The 24656-nt window shown below is 49.2% G+C and overlaps 1 protein-coding gene across 1 annotated transcript; it reads left to right on the forward strand.

Moving 5' to 3' along the window:
- The first annotated feature begins 11341 nt into the window (after positions 1 to 11341).
- Positions 11342 to 12621, forward strand: NFILZ (NFIL3 like basic leucine zipper). Its single transcript, XM_072788160.1, has 2 exons — positions 11342 to 11408; positions 11737 to 12621. Exon 2 carries the CDS (start codon positions 11752 to 11754, stop codon positions 12619 to 12621), a length of 870 nt encoding a protein of 289 aa, XP_072644261.1. The 5' UTR covers positions 11342 to 11408; positions 11737 to 11751.
- The last annotated feature ends 12035 nt before the right edge of the window (positions 12622 to 24656 follow it).

Genomic DNA, 24656 nt, shown 5'->3' on the forward strand with positions numbered 1-24656 from the left:
TGTGCAAAGCCGGGAGGCAGGACCGTGCCTGGAGTGTTGGGAGAGCAGAGGGGAGACCCCGTGTGGCTGGAGCAGAGTGAGTGAGAGGAGTCACAGCCACGAGGCTTGGAGCAGGATTGGCGAGATGAGTGGGTTGGGCCCCATGGGTCTTGATGGTGTCTAGACAACTTTGGGGACATTTAGGGACGCAGGTGCCCGGAAGAGAGACCTAGGGCCTGAGTGGGAGCAGGGATCGGCTGGGTCCTGGAGTTAGTTGGACGTGGGGCGCCTCTGAACTGTCTGGGTGGTGACTGGGGCCAGGTGCCCTCACCCTTTCCTGGTGACACCCTTTCCAGGCTGGTTAGGGGGCCCTCCGCCAGGCATCCAGTCTGCCTGGGCTCCCAAGGATCTGAGGCTCTTCTCATATTGGGGGTTGTTCTGGTTTGGGCTGGATAGAGGGGGCGGTGGAACCTGAGGGATCTTTGTAGCCGGGAGCCGAGGACTTAAAATCCCCGAGATGAGTTTTGTTCCTCATCAGTTTCAGGAGGTCGACTTCCATTGAGCTGACACTCGTGGGTGACACTGGATCAGACCCCAGGAGCCCCAGGGACCTCCCGGAAGCTCAGAGAGTTCAAGAATAAAACACCTGCTATGTTTTGGGACTCAGCGTTTACCCGGGTTACTTACCAACCCAGGCACCAACCTTGTACCCATTCGACAGTGAAAAGACTGAGGCTCATGGGGCAGCTGCCCTTTGTCTAAGGTCATGCAGTGTGTCATGATCACAGCACAGATGGCAGATACCCTGATGCCTGCCCCACCCTCTTCCTGCCTCTCAGTCTGGTCCTGGATCTGGGACTCTAGCTGGGCTTGTGGGTTGGGCACAGAAGTACCAACGGCTTCCGGCCTCTCCAAGGGCCCGGGAGGGGGCTGCGGGGAGGGGTAGGGCCTGCTGCAGTCCCAGAGTGCCTTGCATTTTCCCCTTGAAATCTGAGTTCCCACAGAGGGTTCTCGGTTTTAGAGGTCGGTTTCACTGGGGCTTTTATGAGGCAGGGGTTTTCTCAGAGTGAGAGGGCCCCAAGGCTCCATCAGGCTCCTCAAACCCCGTGAGAGTGTAGCCTCTTGGGACTCTGCGGGCTTTCTGAGGAATGGGCTGGGCTGTACCAGCTCCGTGGGAACAGCCTCTGTGGGTCCATAGACCTCCTTGGGCAATCTTCAGCGTCAGAAGAAAGCCACGTGGAACAACGTAGGGAGGAGGCCGTCTTCTTCATCCCTGGCCCCTGAATCTGGGCAAGGAGGAATGGAGGAATCGGAGAGCAAGAGGAGTGGTTTCCAGCCCCCTGCTTGCACACCTCTTGTGATGGGCAGCTCATCACCTCTCAAGGCAGCTTCTGCTGGGTTAGTAAGCAGGAATTTTTAGAAAATTCATTATCATCATCATCATTATTATTTTAAGAGAGAGAGTAAGAGACCTCATGAGTGGGGTGGGAGGGGCTCAATCTCACAACTCTGAGATCATGACTTGAGTTGGACACCCCCCAACCGACTAAGCACCCCTAGAAAATTTTAGATGCTGGCTCCAGCCTGCATGGTTATCCCCCAATCTGTGGTCCTGCCTCAACCTTCTGGGACCACGTAGAGCACATTCTCTCTTTCAAATATTTCACTACTGTATTTATCAAGTACCTATTCTGGGGAATCTGTGGACGGGGTTGGGGTGGAGGGACACAGACCCAGAGTGATCACTGATGGTGATGCGGTGACCACCCCAGAATGCTGGAAGCCCAGATGGAGCTCCTGGCCTAGCCTAGAGGGAGGGCTTGCTATAGGAGGTAAAATCCAAGTGAAGTCCTGAGGGATGAGTAGGATTTGGCTGGGGAAGAGGGGAGACACGTGGAAGAATGTTTAAGACAGAAAAAATAGTGTGTGGAGGTGAGAGAGCGCTTTTTCAGGAAGCAAAAGAGGCTCTGAGTGGCTGGAATGGCGTGTTTGAGGAGGGACACCAGGGCTCCTGAGGCCAGAATAGGGAGATGGCTGGAGCAATGATCCAAGTGGGAGAGAAGTGACATCTTCTTTCCTCAAACAGGGAGCGAGTCCAACTTTGTTTCATATTGCTTAATTGCTTTGCCAGGAAGCAATATACACGTTCACCTTCTAGGGACACAAGTGCCCATCTCACTGCATCCTTGCTAGCATTGGGTTTTATTGTTTTTAAATCTTGCCTATTTCAGCCAGAAAAACAAAAATAACTGGTGTCTCATTGTGTAGTTGAAAATAAATGAGTGTTTATTTTGTTAGGGAAGGAGGTGAACAGTTTTTCCAGATGTGCATTGGCCACGCAAATGTCATCTCTTGCCTGTGAGTATTAAGAAGGCTTACACCCACTGGAGAGTTTGTGGTCATTTTTAGTTCCCTTCATAGCGCAGAGTAAAGGGAAAGATTGTGGGCTGTCCTCTGACCACGTAGGTGGGGGATTTGTAAGTCAGCCTACCCTCTCTCTTTTGATTCATCTTTTTTTCTCACCTTTTTTTTTGTTCTTTCAAAGTTTTAAATTTGTCTCCTCTGTTGGTGGCCCAAGTGACTGCAGCTCTGTCCTCATCTGGGGTTTCTACGGACTCAAAAAAGAGCATGGGAGGTGCTCCAGGGAGGTGTTCCATGTGAGACCACCTGGATATGCCAGGTGTCTTGTACATACAACCTTCTATTTAATTCTCAAAACATCTGCACACAACATGGACCCTTGAGCCCATTTTAGTGCTGAGGAATCTGAGGCTCAGAGATGTTATCAGTCCAGCATCCCATGGCCAGTATTGGCTGCTTCTCTCAGTTTGACTCAGTGAACTCCTTTCTTGACGTTCAAATTCTGTTTTTTAAAATTTAAATTAAATTTGCCAACATAGTATCACTCAGTGCTCATCCCCTCAAGTGCCCTCCTCAGTGCCCGTCATCCAGTTACCTCATATCCTCGCCCACCTTCCCTTCCACAATCCTTTGCTTGTTTTCCAGAGTTAGAAGTCTCTCATGGTTTGTCTCCCTCTCTAATTTTTCCCACTCAGCTCCCCTCCTTTTTCTTATAATCCCTTTCACCATTTCTTATATTCCATGTAGGAGTGAAACTGTATGGTGATTTGTCCTCCGATTGACTTATTTCACTCAGCATACTACCCTCCAGTTCCATCCACGTCAATGTAAATGGTAAATATTCATCCTTTCCGATGGATGAGTAATACTGAATTTTAATTTTGGAGGAGAATGATGGCCATTTCTCCATACCCATTGTCCCACCCTGACCAGTCAGGGGATGGAAGCTCTGTTCTTCATTAGGGAGGAGCTATGGAGTCCAGCTCAGTGGCAATGTTAAAATACAAGGGAAAAAAAACCAAGAAAGCAGGGGGAAGGAATCACAGGACACCCCCGAAGAGTGTTTCCATAAATGGCCCCAAGGCTCAGCTCCTGAGTTTGGCCTTAGCTCTGGTCCTCTAAAATCTGGGCTCCATGTTCTGATTCCATCTCTACCGCTAAAATCCCGTGTGACCTTGGCAAGTCCTTGCCAGTTCCGGGTTTTGTTTTCCCCTTCTGGTAGTGAACTCATTTCCTTTGTTTTCTAGAAACTATATTTTTCATATCTGAGCTCTGATTTTTTAAAATCTACCTGTTTTTGTTTCATAACCTCCTATTCTTGTTTTATGGCCATTGTTCTGTCCTTTTTTTTTTTTTTTAAAGATTTTATTTATTTATTCATGAGAGACACACACACACAGAGAGGCAGAGACATAGACAGAGGGAGAAGCAGGCTTCCTGATGCGGGATTCGATCCCAGGACCCCAGGATCATGCCCTGAGCCAAAGGCAGGTGCTCAACCACTGAGCCACCCAGGCATCCATTGTTCCATCCTTTATCTTTTTGAGTCTCTCAATCTATTCATTGCAAAACTCCTTTCAGATTGTGCCAATACTCTGTTTCCTCTGATGTAAATTCTCCCAGTTGGAGACTTTGTGGGAACTTCATGAATTCCTCATCTCCTCAGGATATTTCTCCTTGGTCAGAGTCTCTGGAGAATGTGTGCTTTTGATCTCATGTATTAGGGGCCCCGTATTTACATGGGTGGGCACACCCTTGTCATAGGGCACTTTTTCTTTGGTCCCTCATTCAAGTTAGTATTTTCCTGTCATTTCTAAGTGTTTGGGGAGGAATGTGAAGGCCTCAGTGTGCACTTGGTCCACCATCTTGAAAGGAAATCCAGTTTTGTTATCTGTAAACGGATACAGTGTGTTGAGTGGTCTCTGAAGTTCTTACAGGTATTTTCAACATTAATAACCATGGAGGCAGCTCAGCTGAAGCCTAGTGGGAGAGACTTCTAATACCACCCCCCACTACCATTAAATAAGAAGTAACCAGGTGGATAGTTTATTGTTATATGTACCAGCTTTTAATTCCTAGGATCTCATTTATTCTTTATGTAACCAATGAAGTAGATACGACTATTATCCTCATTTTAGATGAGGCATTGGAAGCTCATAGAGGTGATGTGATGTGCCCAAACACACTTAGCTAGGAGGAAGGATTTGAACCCAGTTCAAGCAGACTGAAGATCTTAATTCTGTCATCCATTGCATCATCCTGGTGGCTTGGGGGCTCATTTCAGCCCTGTCCCATTGTTAGCTGTGTGGTTTTTGGATCCCTTTTCCCTCTGTGGACACTGATCTCAACCTGTCACAGGTGCTAAATGAACTCAAAACTGTGTCTTTGCTGGAAGGACCAGGAAAAGCTAGGAAGGTGTAACCTGGTGCATTAGAAAGATGTGAGCTGTGGAGCCCGTTCACCTGTATTCAGGCAGTGCTGACCCAGGCAGCTCAGTCACTTGACTTCTCAGATCCTCTGTCTTTTCATCTGTCAAATGAGGGTAATGACCGAATTTTGTTCTCTGAGTGGTGGTAAGTGAAAAGCGAGACACTGTTCCGTGCCTGGCACACAGTAGGTACTCAACCAACACAACTGCTTTCCTTTGAGGGAAGCAGACCGGAGTCGGAGGCTGGGGGGATGTGAGCGTCAACCCATCAAATTCCCAGAGCAGGGATCCCTGGGTGGCGCAGCGGTTTGGCGCCGCCTGCAGCCCAGGGCGCGATCCTGGAGACCCTGGATCGAGTCCCACGTCGGGCTCCCTGCATGGAGCCTGCTTCTCCCTCCGCCTGTGTCTCTGCCTCTCTCTCTCTCTCTGCATCTCTATGAATAAATAAAAAATCTTTAAAAAAAAATTCCCAGAGCATTTAGGGGCCAAAGGGAGGAGGAGTTTTTCACGAGCAGAGAGAATGAATTCAAACAGGGAAAGGTCTGGTGAAGGTGTAGTAGCTCCATCGCAGGAAAGCCTTGATCCTGAGCGCTCATGCAGCCTGACAGTGGCTTGACTTACAGTAAACGAGAGCCCCATCACTCCAGAAGACCAAGCAGAGCTTTGTTTGCCACCGGTCCGGGGAGGCTGTGGAGGCTGAGGGGGCTGGGGTGGGACTGGCTGGGGCCGGTCTCTCTCCAGGAGACCCTTTTCCAGTTTCTTTGTTTGCTGCTCTGGCAGGCTGTTGCACAAGGAGTGCCCTGACTCACTACCTTCCATGAGTGCTTCCACAGTGACCACAGGAAGGCCCAGGCCTTGCTGTATCTTCTCTAAATAAATTCAGGCAGCTGAGCTATCTACTGCCCCATCTCCCTTTGGGTTCCTGTGGAGGTGGGGATGGTGGTTAAGGGGAACTCAGGCCAAGCCACAGGGAGGGGGGGGACTCAGGAAGGGAGCTGGACAGTGAGACTTGCCTTCATCTACTCCACTGGTTTTGGCGCAAGAGCCCCCGTCCCTCCTCTACCTGACCGCCAGCCCACACTGTCTTCTTTGGGCATCTACTGGTTTTGACTTGGTCTTAAAGGACCCCTGGGCTTCATTTCCTCCCTCTCTAGCTCATCTGGCCCCTGGTCCAGTTGTCTCTGGGCTTGCCTGCCCTTCTCTTCCATCCTCTCTCCCTGAGCCGGGATGGTGCCTTCGGACGCTGGCCCCAGGGCCCTGGGATGTGCTCCATGCTGGTGCACATCAATTCCTGGGCTCTTGTCAGCATCCTTGAAGTTGAAATGGTGATCAGGCCCAGCTGATCTGAGGCCCCCCATACAGGGCCGGGTGGGGTGGCAGGAGAATGCTGTGACTGGAGGGACAAGGGACCCTGGGTGAGAGCCTATCGAGGGGCTTGTTTTGGTTAGGGCTCATATGAGCTGTCTGGGCAGTGGAAGGCCCACACCCAGCCCTTGAAGGGGGAGAGAGGATTCATTTAAGCTTATTGTACCCCACTTTCAGGGACCCTGACCCTCAAGCATTACTTCATCTGCTTACTCATTCATTCACTTGCATTTTACTCATTAATTTTTTTTTCAAATACTCATTCATGCATTTATTGGTTCATTCTAAAGAATCATTCATGCAGTGTCTTTCGACCGTGGGATGGCAAACAGGGTAAACTGAGGTGTGCATGAGCACTGTGTTCAGGAGCCTAAGGTGCTTACATTTTCATAAGTACACACCAGAGGTTTCCAAGCTGAGGATAAGTGGGGTTTTGAAAAGCCTCCTCTGGGCTGCTGATGGATTTGAAGGGAGCGGGGTGCAGGCGGGTGGGGCTCAGGTAGGATAGGAGTTGCCTGGGCTGCAGCCTGGGCTGTGGGGAGTGTGGAGGGTGTGCATGCATGTGTGGATGGGGAATCAGCGGGGGGTGGGTGAGTGGGGCCAGGGGCGGAGGATGCCAGGGGTGTCAGTAGTGGCTCTGGGGCTCGAGTTGGTGGTGGCCCTCACCAGGTTGGGAGGAAAGGATGGGAAGGAGTGTGAAATTGCTGAGTATCCCCAGGTCAGCCAGGTAAGCTCCTGAGCCTCGGTTTTTTTTCTCTGAGCAGGATGATAAGCTCCTGCTAGGAGGTGTGGTGGCTTCAGACATCTGAAAGGGGTCAGTGAACGTGGCCTCCTGAACAAGGATGTGTTAGTGGGTCTGGCTGCCGGGAACACAGTCCGGGTATGAGCCATAGGCAGGTGCAAACCTAGGGCTCCCCACCTGGCTCTAGTAGATCAGGGTCCACGGACTGCTGATGCTTTTCTAGCCTGTGCAATGTGGGCCAGTGTGGGGCTGCCTCCCGTGGCCGTAAGCACCAGCAGTTGGGGAGCTGGCCCCAGATGCCTGTTGGGCTTCGGACAAGGTCTTGGGTCTTGGTGCTGAAGTCCCCCCAGTAACCAGGAGTTCTCATAGGGGGTCCCAGGCACTGGCATGGGAGTCCCTCTGGTGACTAGGACTTCTTGGCCACTCAGGTGACTGCAGAGCCTCACAAAGGCTTTTGTCTCCAGGCCTCGCCACGATTGCCAGACATAGCATCCCCTTGGAGCTGTAAGCATGCAGACCCACATATTAGACATATTGGGTCCAAATCTTTGTACTGCCACTAACTTACTGTGTGACTTGGGCAGATAACAGACCCTCTCTTAGTGTTTTCTTTCTTTCTTTTTTTTTTTTTTTTAATGATAGTCACAGAGAGAGAGAGAGAGGCAGAGACACAGGCAGAGGGAGAAGCAGGCTCTATGCACCGGGAGCCCGATGTGGGATTCGATCCCGGGTCTCCAGGATCACGCCCTGGGCCAAAGGCAGGCACCAAACCGCTGCGCCACCCAGGGATCCCTGTTTTCTTAATGTTTTCCATTATCATCTCACTCACCTTTACCATGAGGCTTTGTGAAGACAGGGGGCTGTTTGATTTTCCTCTGTTGCCCCAGTAACCATTGTAGGACATGGTACTATGTTGTGTGGATGAATAAATATATATCCCAAGTGATTTGTAAAGTAAGTATTTCGTGGGTAAAACAGAAAATTTGAGAACCTTTAAATCAAGCAAAGGTTAAATATGGTTTCCTTTTTTTCAGGACTATTCAGAGCCTTTAATGATTCTCATATAAGGAATAAGATACGCAGTATTTCTTAAATGCTTTGTATCTTTTTTTTCTTTGGCAGAGCACCTTTGGCACTGGTGTTCCTGACACGTATTTTGGGAATTGTGGACTTAGAATCATGGTCAGAGTTCTGAGGAATGTTTTTTTTTTTTTTTTTGATGATTTATGCCTCAATCCTCTTTCATATGTGATTTGAATGATCTTATGCAGCCATAGACTCAAAAGCCAAGTGCTGTTAGCACAGAGCAAAAGACTAAATTTAAAATAATAACATTGGAGAAGAAAAACTCCTTTCCCAATCAAGAAGGCTATTAGTTTATCTTGAAACTGAGTGCTAAGCTTCCTGGTGGCCAAAGCAAAAAGGGAAATGTGGTAGGCTTCATGGTTTTCTATTGACAGTTAACAGAAGGGCCAAATTTTTCCTTCCTTCCTTCCTTCCTTCCTTCCTTCCTTCCTTCCTTCCTTCCTTCCTTCCTTCCATCAGTTTCAAAGGTAGACTTCAGTGATTTGTCAATTGCATATTGTGCTCATCACATCAACCTCCTTTATGCCCATCACTCAGTTACCCCATCCCCTCCACCTACTTCCCCTCCAGCAACCCTCAGTTGGTTTCTATGGTTAAGAGTCTCTTATAGTTGGCCTCCCTCTCTGATTTTGTCTTATTTTAGGAGGGCCAAATATTTTCTATTTGTGAACAAAGTTCTGTTTTCATTTATCTGTTCATTCATACATTCATTCATTCAACAATGTCTATTTACCACTTACTGTCTATATGCCCAATACTTGGCACCAGAGATACAGTTTTAGGCAAAAAAAAAAAAAAAAAAAAAAAAAAGACATATACCTGCCCTCATGAGGGTCAGTCATAGATTTTTCTGAACTAGGATGCCAGATCTCAATGTCTACTCTTTCTTGGAGCCCATTTTGACTTCTCAGGAAAACCCCCATGACTTGCTCTGGGGTTTCTCTTTTTCTCTCAACCTGTTTCATATCAGGATCACAGAAGGTAAGGAGATCTTTAGGCTCAGGAAACTTAAGGAAGTTAATGGAGCCCAGACCCTGGATTAGAATTTTCAGGAAAGCCAATAGGAGAAACTGGGCTGATGCTAAGGACATGTTCCCCCGTTCTTGGAGCATCCCTGGGACCCTGGGCATCCTTTCAGGCACCCAACCCTAGGAGCTGGGAGTCTCATGATTTTGATTCTTTTTTCCACCTCTGTTATTCACCGTTCTGGTTCTTCAAAACTAGGTGCATGGCAAGTCCTCATGGGTTGCTTTTTCACTGGTTGGGTGGATGGATGGACCCATGGTTGAATATACAGATGAATGAATGGATTTGTGAAAGGCTGGCTGACACATAGGGGGGATACTTTTTGGATAGTTGAAGGAAGGGACGAGTTCAGGATGGAAGGGGTGAGACCAGTGAGTGAATATATGGATGGCAAGATGCCTGGCACTCAGTAAAGTCATATTAGTGGTAGTATTAAAATTTTTTTATTGTGGTAAAATGCACATAAGATTTACTGTCTTAACCATTTTTAAGTATACAGTTCAGGGATATTAAATACATTCTTATTGTTGTGCAACCATCACTACCATCCATCCCCTATACACTGGTAAACCAGAAACTCTACCCATTCAATCATAACTCCCCATTTCCTCTTTTCTCAGCCCTCTGGCACCCAGCATTCTACTTTATGTTTTTATGATTTTTTAAAAAAAGATTTTATTTATTTATTCATGAGAGACACACAGAGAGAGGCAGAGACACAGGTAGAGGGAGAAGCAGGTTCCATGTAGGGAACCTAATGTGGGACTTGATCCCAGGACTGGGATCATGACTGGAGCTGAAGGCAAGAGCTCAACCGCTGAGCCACTCAGGCGTCCCACATCTTTATGATTTTGACTAATCTAAGTACCTCTTATGAGTGCCATCTTACAGCGTTTGTTTTTTGTGTCTGGCTTATTTCACTGAGGTCCATCCAGGTTGTAGCAGGTTTCAGAATGGACTTCATTTTTTTTAAAGGTTTTATTTATTTAAGAGACAGAGCATGAGAAAGAGAGAGAGAGAGAGAGAGAGAGAGCACAAGGAGGGAGGCATGGAGGGAGAAGCAGGCTCCCCACTGAGCAGGCAGCCTGATGCAGGGCTCAATCCCGTGTTGACCCCGGGATCATGACCCAAGCCGAAGGCAGATGCTCAACCAACTGAGCCCCAGGAGCCCCAGAATGGCTTTCCTTTTTAAGGCTGAATCATATTCTATTGTATGGATGGACCCGAGTCTGCTTATTGACTCATCTGTCAATGGACACTTGGGTTGCTTCCACCTCTTGGTTATCATGGATAATGCTACTGTGAATATAGATGGACAAATATTTCTTTGGGACCCTGCTTTGAATTCTCTTGGGTATGCACCCAGAGGTGGAAGTGCTGGATCATAGGGTAATTCTATTCTTAATTTTTTTGGGGAAACACCATACTGTTTTCCACAATGGCTACGCCATTTTACATTCCCACCAATAGTGCACGGGGGTTCTGATTTCTTCACTTCCTGGCCAACACCTCCTATCTTTTGTTTTGTTTTGTTTTGATGGTAGCCACCGATGGATGTGATATGGTATCTCATTGTAGTTTTGTTGCATTTCTATAATGATCAGTGACGTTGAGCATCTTGTCTGCTTATGGACCATTAGAGTATCTTCTTTTGAGAAATATCTATTCCAGCTCTCTGACCATTTTGAATCAGGTTGTTTGTTTGTTACTGAGTTGTAGGAATTCTCTGTAGGTTCTGGGATATTAATCCCTTACCAGACGTATGATTTACAAATATTTTCTCTCATTCTGTGGGTTTTTTTTTACTTTATGGGCAGTATCTTTTGATGTACAAATTTTAAGATTTTTATGGGGTCCAATTTGTCTATTTTTTTCTTTTGTTACTTGTAGGCACAATATTATTTTTAAAAAATGAATCTATCAGTGACCGAATGGACAATTGGATGGATGAGCATGTGTGTGGTAGACGTATAGATGATTCTACAATTGGATGGGGGGATAGATGAATGTTTGAATGAGTGGATGGACAGACAAATGAGAGGATGAGTGGCTAAGTGGATAAATGGGTAGATGGTGAGTTGGTTGAGTAGATAGGTAACAGGATGGACAAATGGACAGTTGAGTGAGTGGACAGATGAATAGATTACCTTACAAATGCATGGGTAGGTGGGTGGATGGATGGGCAGATGTAAAATTCTGGCCACATGTTGAGGAGATTTTTGGGACACAACCTAGGCCCAGTTCTGATGAGTAGTGGCTTATTTTCTGACCCCAGCTTGGCTCAGCTTAACTCCATGGACACACATTCTTTCTCTCTTTCTAGGTTCAGCCTTCTTTCTATCTCCCTGTGAATCCCCAAGGAACTTAGCCTGGAACTCAGATTGACTTGAACGCTTGGCTAGTCAACTGACCTTCTCAGCGGTAAGAACCCTGGGAAAGGAGCCTGCATCCTCCTGAGAATATGGTGCCCTGCTAGCTCTCTGTAAACATTGTGGTCTGTTTTTAAGCCTTTTCCAGCCACGTGGCCTCTCTGGCAGCCTCCCCTGCTGCTCCATCAGGGACCAAACCATCCCACCAGTTTCCCTTTCCATTATATCTCTCTCGGCCTCCATCCTGGTCTCCAGCCTGGTTCCCACTCTACCTGTGTCCTCCCCCATCAGTGACCCATGGGATCACAGGATAAATTAGAGGGACAGTCATCCAGGTCAGCCTCCTGCCTCTTGTCCAAGACCTCTCTCCTGTTCCCCAGGTCCCCCAGGTGGCCATGGACGTGGGTCTCTCCAGCCTCCCAGTTGTAGCTCAGGGTGGCAGTAAGACCCTGCGTGGCATGCGGGGTAGGGGCCCGACTGTGCGGCGGCAGCGGGAGTTCATGCCCGAAGAGAAGAAGGACACGGTTTACTGGGAGAAGCGTAGGAAGAACAATGAAGCGGCCAAGAGATCCCGGGAGAAGCGGCGCCTCAATGATGCGGCCCTTGAGGGCAAGCTGGCCTCGCTGCTGGAGGAGAACGCTCTGCTCAGGGCTGAGCTGTGGGCGCTCAGGCATCGCTTTGGCCTTCTGCCCTCCGCTGCGGGCTCCCGGACCCTGCCTCTGCAGGCGCTGCTGTGGGAGCCCCCCTGGACTGGAGACTCCCGCTCTAGGGCTGAGCCACTCCCCTCCCTCCATGGCTCCCATGGCTGCCTTTTGAGACCATGCACTCTGGACACTGGGGTTCCAGGATGCCGGGGCTGCCTGGTGGCTCACAAGTGGACTGGTCTGGCCACTTCCCCCAGGTGCCCCCAGGACCCTGTTCCCTCCAACCCCAAGAGAACGGACATGGCTTTGCAGGCTGCCCTCCCAGCTGCCTTCTTCAGCTATCACCTCCTGGATGGACATGGGGGGGCCAGACCGGAGCTCAGGCCTTTCTGGGGGCTGTGGTCACCCATGGCCTCTGGTTGCCAGGCCTCTGGGCCCTCAGATGTGTTGCTAACACCCACTGCAGATCTGATGGAGCTTCCTCCCGGGGTGGCCTATCCTGTCCCAGGGAACCATCCCGAGGGCCTGCCTCAGCCCTCCTTGCCCCACAAACTGCGCATCAAGTCCCAAACCTCAGGCAGAGCACCTCCAGGATGGGGGGATGGCCGGGGCCCCCTCTGAGAGCTTCCCCTGGGCAGGGCCAGGCCTGCAAGGTGGTGTCGGGATTGAGTATGGGTTTGTCTGGGGAAGATGAGTGGCTTGCGCCTCACTCAGCTTCCAGGCAAGGGCCTTTGGGGGGAGAGTCTACTCAGTGTCTAGGCCTCTGGGAGGAGGGGATGGGTTTCCTCTTGGATCATACTCTGGTTCCCATCTGCCTAAAATATATGCTTTGGGTATTCCCTTCCTTCCTTTCCTTCCTTCCTTCCTTCCTTCCTTCCTTCCTTCCTTCCTTCCTTCCTTCCTTCCTTCCTTCCTTCCTTCCTTCTTCTCTCCCACCCTCCTCTCTCCCTGACTTTCATCCATCCACCCTTCTTTTCTTCATTTATTCACTTAGTTGCTCATTCACGTGCCCATCTGTTCATCCATTCATTCTATCACCCATTTAGTTTTACAATATATCTGCCCCCCCACTCATGATCTTTGGACCCTCCCCCTATGCTTAGCTTAGTGACAAGTGTGAAGACACTCTCCCGGCTTCAGGGTTCCTATTCTGGCAGTAGTGGTGGGGCCTTGGGGAGAGACACACACTGAAGGTCCTGCTGAAGGAGGAGAGGATGTCTCAGAGTGTCGAATCCATGTGTCTTAGGCTCTCCTTGGGAGCCTGCTTACCAGTTAGTTTGGGAGTCAGACTTATCCAGTTCAGATGGCTTCCTCTGGGTCTTGGGTCAGGGTCTTGAACCACTGGAACAGGTCAGCAATATCGGGGGTGGGGTGGGGTGGGAGTCCATTTATTCTCTTTCCCTGGCTGCGCACTGTCTCTGAGGGCTTCCCAGCCCAGCACACATACTCCTGGATGGACAGGAGAAGGGACCCTGGAGCCCCAGAGGTCATCAAAGACTGTCCCTCCCCAGTTTCTCCTTCAGATACCACTTTTTTAAAGAAAAAAAGTCAGAATTTTTGTTAGATTCTGGATAAAACTCCCCCAACTTTGATTGTGGGGAGAACTGGGTGAGAAGGAGCACTCTGGGCTGATACAGTCTCTCAGTACTGGATGCCCCCCAACCAGCTGGGTCACTGGGCCTCTAGCACATCCCCCAGCAGCCTCAGGGGCTGGGCGGTTCATGGTCATTATGGGTTTATCAGAGTCACGGATGCACAGATGTGTGCCAACCAGGAGCCCTGCGCCTAGTGGGCAGCATGGCAAAACCACACATCACTATCCAGCCCCTTTCTACCTGCTTATTCCTTAGTTCTGGTTCCAGACTGGGACTAGGCAAGGTCATCTCCCACCCCCACCCCGAGTGCTTGATCTTCCAGTGGGAGCAGAGAACAAGCACCTTATTAGGAACGCCCATTTTGCTGGTCACAGGTGTAGCCGGGGGAGGCTTGGCCAGCACTGCCCTTCTGAGGAGATGTGCTGCTAACTCAGTCATTGCCCTTGGACACAGCAGGTGGGGGAGATATCCAATGACTTTGATTTTGGCTTGGAGATTCCTATCTCCCAAGAGTGTTCTGGGGAAGCAGGAAGGAGGGCTTCCTGGAGGAAGAGGCTCTGGCCTGTTTCTCAGCCAGTGCTCATAGCTGGGAGGGTGGAGACTGGGGGTGCAGAGGAGTTAACCTCAAATGCAAAGGTGCCACCCAGCTGTGGCTAATCCTGCACAAAGGCCTTTAATGAAGCTCTGGCTCTCACCAGAGGGATATTAAAAAATGCTCAAGGGAGAGGGAGGAAGGAGGTTGGGGTGGCTGTGTAGCACCCCATTGCTGAGATGTGGGTGGCTTGGTGCTTCCTCTTGACAGTGCCACCCGGTTGTGTCTGAGGTGTCCGGGACCAGCTCCCTCATGTCCTGTGGGCACAGGAGCAGGGGCTGGCCACCCTTGGGTCATTCAGGTCCCTTTTAACCTTCCAGCCCCAGTTGGAAAAGCCCAGAGAAGAATCTGCCTAAAGCAAATCATAGACTTTCCACATTAGGAGGGACCCCTAGAATACTCTAGGAATGGAGAACTCGCTTCCTCTAAAACTCATCGCTACTCCTTCTCTAGAGTCAAAACCTGCTTCCTGCACACTTCCACTATGATCTTGTTCTTGCCACAAGGGGCCACTTGGAACTCCTTTGCACCCTCCCCCTTCCTTCCCTCTGCTCAGAAGTAGCTGGCATGGTAGAAACCTGTTTCCTCCTCTCCAAAGGAGAGAACACCACACACACCGCAGATAGTTTGAGAAGATTAAATCTCATTTATTGTGTGCATAGCACTTTATACACAACAAATGTTAACTTCTCTCCCTTTCTTTGCTTTTTAGAAAGCTCTCATGTTCCCATCCCCAGAGTAATGCTCTCTTCAGGGGGAATATCTTCTCATTCTTTAATATTCTTTCCATTTGCTCTGATCTGGCTCTTTTTGGTCAATGCTATTTATATATGGTGACTCTTGGAAGTGAATATGACATATCTTCAGTCATCAAATATATATTCTTTTCAACAAATATATATTTCAGCTTCTACTATGTGTCAAACAAAACCTGGGTGAGAGAAATGGTGCTCCAGACTGAAGAGTTTACAAGAGGAAACTTGCATAAACATCTAGAACATTCACCCAGGTCGTGTTGATCACACTCTCCTGTGATAGACTCTGGGACCACAGGGGTGGCCTCTGCCCTCTGAGGCACAGTGGGCAGCTGGTAACCTTCCATATGGTTTCCAGGGAGCTGCTGCTATAAGACCGTTAGTGCCACATCCCACCCTGGCGTGATCCATGGGCCCCGCAGGTTGTGTTTATCACACTCATGGTTGACTTGGCCAAATTTTAGGACACTGTACAACCACATTATGTCCCTTGACACCCATCCTCGAAGGCTAGTGAGATCTTTTTGGCTATGAGTGTGAAATTCCCTTCCTGCTTCAGGTATGTGTGATCCACGTAGAATGGGTACAGCACACATTGAATGAAAGATTCTGCCTGCTTGGTTGGTGATTGCTGGGGATAGAAATTAAAGGAATTGAAGATGCTGATGACAACACGTTTCCCTGTCTTGTCTATCAAGGATTCACAGACACATCATGGCTGACATCTGTGTTACTTGGATCCTTCCTACTCAAATCATAGTCCATGGACCAGCAGCCCAGCTTCTCCTGAGACGTAGACCCTCAGGCCCCTCCCAGAACAGCAGAATCAGAACCTACATTTTAATGCATTCAACCCCCAGAAGACCCACATGCACATTAAAGTTTAAGAAGCATCGATCCAGAGCAGAGGTTGGCAAATTTTCCTGTATGACCAGAGAGTAGATACTTTTGTCTTTGTGGGTCAGACAGCCACTGTTGTGTCTACTGAGCTCTGTCTTTGTTTATTTTTTATTTTATTTTTATTTTTTTTGAGCTCTGTCTTTGTAGCTTGAAAACAGTCACAGACAATATGTAAATGAGTGAGTGTAGCTGTGTTCTAATAAAACTTTATTTCTCAAAACAGGTGTGGCCAGATTTGGCTGGTTGGCCATAGTGTGCTGATGGGGTGTATCCCCAGGAATAGAATCATGGATTGGAGGGTGTAAAATGGTTTAAACTGCATTCCTCTATTGAACATCTTTGCCAAAATCTATTGGCCACTTGGATTTCTTCTTCTATGAATTGCCTGTTCTGTCAGGATATTTAACTTTTTTCCTATTGATTTCTCAGAGCTCTTCATATTTTCCAGGTCACATATGAACATGACAGACTTTTTCACCTGACTTGTCTTTTCGTTTTATTCCTGGAGTATTTTATTTCAACAAGAGTTAGAAAATGGGATGTATTCAAATTTATCAACCTTTTCTAGTGGTTTGTATGTTTTTGTCTCGTTAAAGAATCCTTCCATGTCTCAAGGTCATGGACATAGTTTCTTAAATGTTCCTAGAAATGTTTTTAAGTTTGCTTTTCACATTTAAGTATTTAGACCAGCCTCTTTCTGTTTCTGTCTCATTCTGTTGTATGAAGTGCCATTATTCAAACTTTCTTGATCAGAAGAATCACCTAGAGGTGCTTGTTTAGTTATAGGCCTCCTGCATCAGACTTTCCAGGAATCTGGAAAATGTTGGAATCTATGCTTTTTGCTAGGACCTAGGTGATTCTTAACAATAGACCAGTTATGGAGAAGATGGTGCAGTGGTGAGCACATGGCTTTGGGAGCTGGGCAGTATCCTGTCCTGGCTGGGTGGTCTCAGGCACATCATTGGGCCTCCCTAGCTTATCTGTAAATGGAGATTCTGAATATACTCACCCTGCAGAGGCTTCTTATAGAGTTTAAGTGAGAAGAAGTACATATGTGGCTTGGCACAGGGCTTTCCTCTGGGAATTGGATTGTTTATCCCCATGGAGACTGTAACCATATTTCAGTTTTTGTTTTGGTCATCAGGGGCTTTGGGGCTAAACCATAACAACCATTCATTCATTCATTCATTCAAAAAATTAATTTACTCGGGGCACTTGGGTGGCTCAGTTGGTTAAGCATACAACTCAGCTGATCTCAGCTCAGGTCTTAATCTCAGGGTTCAAGTCCCACGTTGGGCTCCACACTGGATGTGGAGCCTACTTTAAAAAAATTAATTTACTCATCTAGCAAATATTTCTTGATCATATACCATGTTTAAGGCACAAGAAAGAGCAGTGAACAAAACATGTGGTTCCTGCCTCCACGGTGCTGGCAGCCTAGTTGGGGAGATAGATCAATAAAGAAGCAAAGTAGAATCCTTGGTGCTGTGTGTCATGGAGAGAAAAGAGGCAGATGACTTAGGAGAGGTGGCAGTGGGTGCGTTATAATAGTTGAAATAGGGAGGTGAGGTCCCTTCTCTTGCAGAGAAGGTGACATTTGAGCAGAGGCTTAAGTGCGCTGTGCATGTATTGGAGGAAGATCACTGCCTAGGCAAGAGAGAACAGTCTATGCGAAGGTCCTGGGGCAGGACTCTGCTTCATGAGTTGGAGAAGCATGGAGGAGGCCTGTGGGGGTGAAGAAAGAATGAGCAAGGGGTTGAGAGGAAGGAGGTGAGGACAGGAGGTGAGTGGGCTGCTTATGCAGGGACTGTGGGTCGTGGCTTTTTCTATAAGTGAGATGGGGGTGCCGGGGAGTTTCTGAATGTATTTCTGCTGTAACTGTCCCTCCTCCCACCCCACTCCATCCTGTGGCGTGTGAGGCTGAGTGAAAATAAATAAACCCACCACATTAGCACAGGGGAGGTGGCTCACTGTCTGAGAAAGGGGGTGACTGACCACAGTGTCAGTGTGGCTCATCTCCTCACTGGCAGCCACATGCTGCCTTCCCTTGGAACCAAGATGCTCATCCCATCCCCAATTCTGACCCTTTTTGAGGCCTGAGGAGCAAGCGGGTAAAGCTGCTCTATGAGGAGGAATCATGCTGCCTTCCACCATAGCCACTTTGGACAGACATGGGAGGACAGGCTGTTGGGTGCATGTGAGGGACACAGGAAAGGCTAAGGGCCGCTGAGGTGGGGGAGGTCAGCGAGGAAGTGACCAGGAATAGCTGAGGTGGGGTGGTGTGCTCAGGTAAACCAGAAGAGCTGGGGTTAATCTGGAGATAAGATGGCTCTAGCTGGCGACAGTGGGGAGGACGGCCCTGCAAGGCCAGGGGGTGAGAAAGAGGTAGAGGTTTATACCTGCCCCTCAATAACCATGATCCCAGGAGTCTGTCACCCAGGACAAGTGGGCTCATTTCCTAGACGCCTTGAATTTTGTCTCGCCTGCCCTTTGCAAAAGGCCTCATTGTTATTATCCTCATTAGCAGATGGGGAAACGAGGCTTGGAGCATTACATGCTTTGCCTAACATGCATGTGGTGGAGAATGGGCCATCTCACCCCTCATCACTGCGCCGGCCTCACTGCCAGCTTTCTCTCCTGTGAAGTCCTTTTCTGCTCAGATCTTGGCACTTGCTGTTCCCTCTGCAATAGTGCTTTTTCCTGCGTCTTTGAATGATTCTCTTTTTCCGTCTTCAGGTCTTTGCTCACATGCTGCTTTCTCAGGAAAGGCTTTCGCTGAACACCTGCTGTAATGTGCTTCTGGTTATTTACGTTGACCCTACACATAGTAGGTACTCAATGAATGAGCGAATCAGATAGGAACAGTTGATTCTTCTAATGACAGCTTAGAGTGCAGTTCAATCCTGTGTCATCAGGTATGATGGCCTGTCCCTCTTGGAGGACAAAAACAGCATGGGGATGGGGAGCTTCTCTTTTGTGTTCACCACAGGAACCCTGGTATTTGGGATGGGGCCTGTCACACAGTAGGTGGATGATAAAGGCTGTCTAATTGAGTTGACATTTGACAAGGAAGTAGGGACCATGTTATGGAAGTAGAGGGAGACAAGGAAGAAGGAGAATGTCACATGGGTGATTCAGTCATCCATCCATCCATCCATCCATCCATCCATCCATCCATCCATCCATCCATTCAGGACTTTCCAGAGAGATTGAAAGCAATTCCTTGCCCTTTGGTGCCTGCTCTTTTGAGAAGGAGATGGAAAAACTCTGAGTGAACGAGTATGAATGAGATGTATAGGTTGCTTCAGATGCTGCTAAGGGCTGTGAGCTGAGAGCAGGAGGTGGGGGCAGTCAGGGACTAGGGGCGTGGGCAAGGAAGCTCCCTTTGAGGATATCTGAACTGAGTCCTAGAAAACATGAGTGAAAGGAGCCAGTGCCCAAAGGCCACATGTTATGTAATTCCCTTCATACGAAATATCCAGAATAGGCAAATCCATAGAGATAGAGAGCAATTGGTGGCGGGGAGGGGCTGGGAGTGGAGAGCTAGTAGAGTCTGTGTACTTGGTATGGGGTTTCCTTTGGGGAGATGAAAATGTGAGGTGGCGGTTGCCCCACCTTGTGAATGCACCAAATACCACTCAACTGGTCACTGTAAAATGGTGAATTTTGTGTTGTGTGAATATCACCTCAATTTAAAACAATGCCAGTGAGCCTGCCTGTGCCCGGAGGATGGAGGATGGAGGGCACAGGGTCATCTGGGGAGAGAGAAAGATCAGGGACCCATGCAGCAAGCAGAGGGGATGTGGGAGGGGGTGCCTCCAGTGGACCCCGGCCTGGACACATGACCCTCAGGGGGCTGTGGGGAGGCATCCCTGTTGCCCTGGCCTTGTGGGGTGCCTAGGGGACTGAGGTGAAATGCCTGGGCCTGTCTGGGGAGGGATGACTCACATACACGTGCACATTTGCACGTTCTGGCCCGAGTGTGCATGTGTGTGCTCGGGACCTGAGTGTAGCACATGCATGCACACTTGTGCTAGAGCCTGGGTGTGCAGGGGTCCCCTCAAGGCTCCCCTTATGTGGCCCCTACCCCCTGGGCTGGAGGCTCAAAATGTGGGAGGATGGAGGAGAGGGGCCCCCCTCCCATAAGGCCACAGGTGTGGGCCCCCCATTGCCCCCTCTCTCCCCACTGCTGCGGGCCCTGGGGGCTCCCCCAGCCTCTACTCCCCGCCCCTCCCCTCCCTCTACTGTAAATTCTGAGAAATCCTGTCCGTGGTTTGGCCTGGCCCCTCCCCCATCCTCTAGCAGGGCTGTCCTGGCCACTGTCTTCCTGTCTTGGGCCTGGGTGGGGGCTGCGAAGGGGCAGAGGCTAGGAACTGCCCTCTCTCAGCCCAGGTCCCCAGACAGAGGGGAGAGGGCTCTGCACTGCTTCTGAGGCCTCAGGTTGCTTCTCTGGGCCTCAGTTTCCCTCTCTGTAGAGTGGAGATGAGTTCTTACCTTGGAGGGAGGAGTGAAGAAGAAGATAACACCTGCCAGTGGTTAGAGAAGTATTTGGCAGGTAGGGAGGGCCTGATAATGCTAGTTGCTATTATTATCCACTTCCGGCATCTTACTTTCCCTGCTCCAGGCTCTGCACCTTATCTTCTGTTCTCTCCACTCAGAATGCCCTCACTCCCATCCCCCTGCTCAAACCCAGGGGTCATTCGAATCCCAGTTCCACAGGAAGCAGGGACAAGAGTGGGACCAGCTGGGGCTGGGAGGCAGGGAACCTGGGTTCAGAGCCTGACTCTGCCATAGATGTGCTGGTCAGCCCCTGATGGGTGGCTGCACGGCCCCATGCCTCAGTTTCCCTAGTCTGATGCTCTGTGGTTTAAGCCTTCCTGATGAATGACCTCACTTTGCACCCTTCATCCCCAGCTTACTCTGCTCCTCTGGATGCTGAGCCACCTTCCTTGGCTGTTACAGCCCCACACTGTGACACTCTTGGAATTTATGGTGCCAGAGGTTTCAGGGACCTCCAGAGACCTGCCTCGAACTCATGGTCTACCCACTCATCCCCTAAAACACAGCTTGAATCTACGGCTTCCCAGCTTGGCCACCAGCTCGCACCTCCTCAGGTAGCCCTGATGCGTCACGGCCTCCCAGGGCTCCCTATGGCTCCTAGAAAGAAAATCCAAAGCCTTCCTGCAGCTGTGAATGAAACACAGATCTGGGTTCGGTCAGAAGAGCTTTTATTCAAAAGGACAAGGGAGAGGAAAGGGAGTGAGCGATCCGATCACGAGGTCTGCAAGCCTCTCAGGACTTAGGCACAAAGCCATTGCTGTGTGAACAAGTGCACAAGGCCGGTGAGAGCTAGGTGTGTGTGTGTGGGGGATGCATGATAGGAGAGCGGATCAGAGGGTGTGCCCCTGGGGCCAGCCTGTTCTCTGGAGGGGCTATCTGCAGGCTCGGGCTCGGAGCACCTACGTTCAGGGTGCTGCGGGGAGTGAGAGGGGCTTAACCAAAGTTTGGTTAACAGGCATTGCGTGCTGATGGGTCAGAGGGGACCCGCACTTTGACAGATCACTTCTGAGGCAGCAGAGTAGGAATTTGGAGGGTCTGCATCTGGCCTTGTCATAGGGAAACAAGGGGATTTGCCTTGGGATTCTCTGGAGAGACAGGAGCAATAGGATGATATAGGGTGATGTGTGAACATATGTGTCTGTGGTCCTACTGTTCTATTTCTCCAAACATCTATAGGCAGATAGATAATTATCTCTACGTGTAGCTGTAATCTGTATAATATTTATATAATATGCATATCTATAGATCTATAGAGATGTATCTAGATCAGTGGGTATTTATAGATATCTTTATACATTATTTGTCTTTAATGTCTGTATATTAGATCTATAGACAGATAAACATCTATGTCTGTCTAGAATTATACCTATAGCCTGGTATATATATTTATTTTAAGGAATTAGTTCATGGGATTGTGGAGGCTGTCAAGACCTGAGATCTGCAGGGTGAGTCAGCAGGCTTGAGATCCAGGAAGAGCTGGGTCTCAGTTCAATGCCAAAGGCAAAAAAAAAAAAAAAAAAAAAAGAAAAAGAAAAAAAGCCAGCAAGCCAGTCTGAGGGCTATCAGGTAGATAGAATTCTCTCTTATTCTGAGGAGGGTCGGTTGTTTTGTTCTATTCAGACCTTCAGCTGATTGGATGAGGCCCACCCAGATTCGGGAGGGCAATCTACTTTACTCAGTCTACTGATTTAAGTGTTGATCTCATCCCAAAACACCGTCACCCTCACAGACACACCCAGGATAATTAATGGATAATTAATATTCTGGGCACTGTGTGGCCCGGTCAAGGTGACACATAAAACCAGCCATCACAGGGAGCATCCGAGAGTCTAATCTAAGTCATATGGGAGGGTGTTCCTTGCAGTAACAGTTTCCTGGAACACAAAGGGTGGGGGGATTCCCTAACATTCTCTGTTTTCTAAGATCACAACACTGGGGTAAAGTTCAATATTGTCCCAGCCTGTAAGGTCCCCATCTGCCCCGTCCCCTCCCTGCTCTCATCTCCTCTTCTCTCTCCTTCACTCGCTTTGCTGTGTTCCTCACACACACCCAGCTCGTCCTGCCACCAGGCCTCTACTCTTGCAGTTCCCTCTGCCTGGAATGCTCTCCCCTCACCTTCTCAGATCCTCCGTGATCACCAGTCACATTGCTCTGTTGCAAACTCCCCAGGGCTTTTTTCACCATCTGAAATTCTTATTTCTCTTTGCACTTATTGTCTGTTTCTTTTGCTGGGCAGAAAGTTCTGAAATCACCAACAGGTAAGTGTTGGTTGAGAACCTGAATCTCCTGCATGCTGGGTCCAGTTACTTCCTGGAGGTAATAGTCTGCTGGGAGAGGCCAGCATGGGTTGGGTCACACAGGCAGATAGAATGTATAAGCCTGATAAATATCAGGTTGGTGCTAATGGGCCTGACCCACCTGGGTGGTCACATAGGGCTTCCCAGAGGTGAGATCTGAAGCAGGGATAGACATCAGCTAAGGAGAGAGGAAGAAAGAAAGTGTTATGGGTGGAGGCGTCAGCTTGTGCAAAGGCCCTGAGGTGGGCGGGAGAGTGCTGAGGTATGCAGGAATGGAATGCATGTGCAGTGAGGAGCCCTGAGGGGTGAGCAGGGCTTTGGTCCAGCTGTCAGTGGGGTTCTGGGAACACCCTTTAGCTCCAAGGACTGTGGGGAACCAGCAAATAACCAGCAAAAGGATATTGAATGTGAGAGGGGCATGGTTAGAGTTGCTTCTGGCAGAAGAGATTCCTGAGGCTCGAGGTAGGGGGGCAGACCGGATGGGGAAGATGCGTATGCTGGGTGCTCATGGGGAGGAGGGAATAGCAACCTGGCCTATGTGGGGGGCATGGGGCTAAGGAGAAGGGGGTGGAAAGCAAAGCCCAGGAGGTAAGATGAGCCCTCTGTGGGGTAACTGCCAAGTGGCTTGGTTAGCCAGGCATCAGTTGGGTTTTGGGGAAATCAATGAGCAACAAATCTTGAACCCTGTCACCCAGCCCAGCCCTCCTTCCCTTTTCTTCCCTACATCTGGCAGCCCCATCTGTCCCTGCAAAGTTTCAGGATGCCCAGGTGACAGCTGAGGGTGAGGGTATAGGTGTGTGAGTGTATGAAAGGTTCTGCTCAAGCCACAATTCCATGTCTGTCGGGAATTATACTCTTCCTCCCCCGGGGGCTGTGCCAGGGTGATGGTGGGCCCAGCAGATGCAGGTGCCCCACTGTGGGTGGGGGCAGCAGTGTGGGTGATTTCCTGGTTTCCGTGGGAAGCAGGCCCTGCGGCCGTGGTCTCGAAGAGCCTGATCTTCCGGTCTCTCCTTCCTGGGCCAGCCTCACGCAAGCAAACAGGCAGTCTCAGCCCCCCGCCACCTCCCTGGTGTCTCTGTCTGCAAGGCTGGGATTAGGGCACAGCAAGTGAGGCATCTGACTGAGCAAAACTTAAAGATGCACCCGAAATCTCAGTAATCAAAGTGCACAGTGTTTCTTATTTTAATTGACATGGGTTTGACATATAAGACTGCAAACTTAAGGTGTGCTGCATTCGATACATTTAGGTATTAATATGAGGTTGTTGTTGTGGCCATAATTAGCACCTCTTTTTGGTTCCATAATTATCATTTATTTTCAGTGGTTGGCGCAACGAAGTTCTAGTCTCTTAGTGAGTGTGTGATGAGGATGATGATACAGCATTGCTCTCTGTCTTCACAGCACTGGGTGTTAGATCCCTGGGGCTTATAAGGTAAATCATAGTTCAAAGAAGAGTTTTAGGGGTGCCTGAGTGGCTCAGTGGTTGAGCATCTGCCTTCGGCTCAGGTCGTGATCCTGGGGTCCTGGGATCGAGTCCCTCATCAGTCCCTGCATGGAGCCTGCTTCTCCCTCTGCCTGTGTCTCTGCCTCTCTCTCTTGTGTCTCTCATGAATAAATAAAATCTTTAAAACAAAACAAAACATAAAAACAAAGAAGTGTTTTACATCAAGATCCTCTCCCGTACCCTAAGGTTTACCTTTTGAAAATGTACAAGTCAGTTAGTACATTCTCAAGGCTGTGCAACCATCTAGTTCCAGAACATGCCATCACCCCAAAATGAACCGTACCCCTCCAGTCACTCCCCACTCCTCCCTCCCCCAGGCCCCGACATCAGTGCAATTTTTATTTTTAAAAGATTTTATTTATTTATTCATGAGAGATACACACACACACAGAGGCAGAGACACAGGCAGAGGGAGAAGCAGGTTCCATGTAGGGAGCCTGATGTGGGACTCGA

This window comes from Canis lupus, chromosome 19, assembly GCF_048164855.1.
Source record: "Canis lupus baileyi chromosome 19, mCanLup2.hap1, whole genome shotgun sequence".
NCBI lineage: Eukaryota > Metazoa > Chordata > Mammalia > Carnivora > Canidae > Canis > Canis lupus.

Bases quoted from the DNA above. Each gene is read 5' to 3' on its own strand.
- NFILZ (XM_072788160.1), top strand. From the start codon at position 11,752: ATGGACGTGGGTCTCTCCAGCCTCCCAGTTGTAGCTCAGGGTGGCAGT.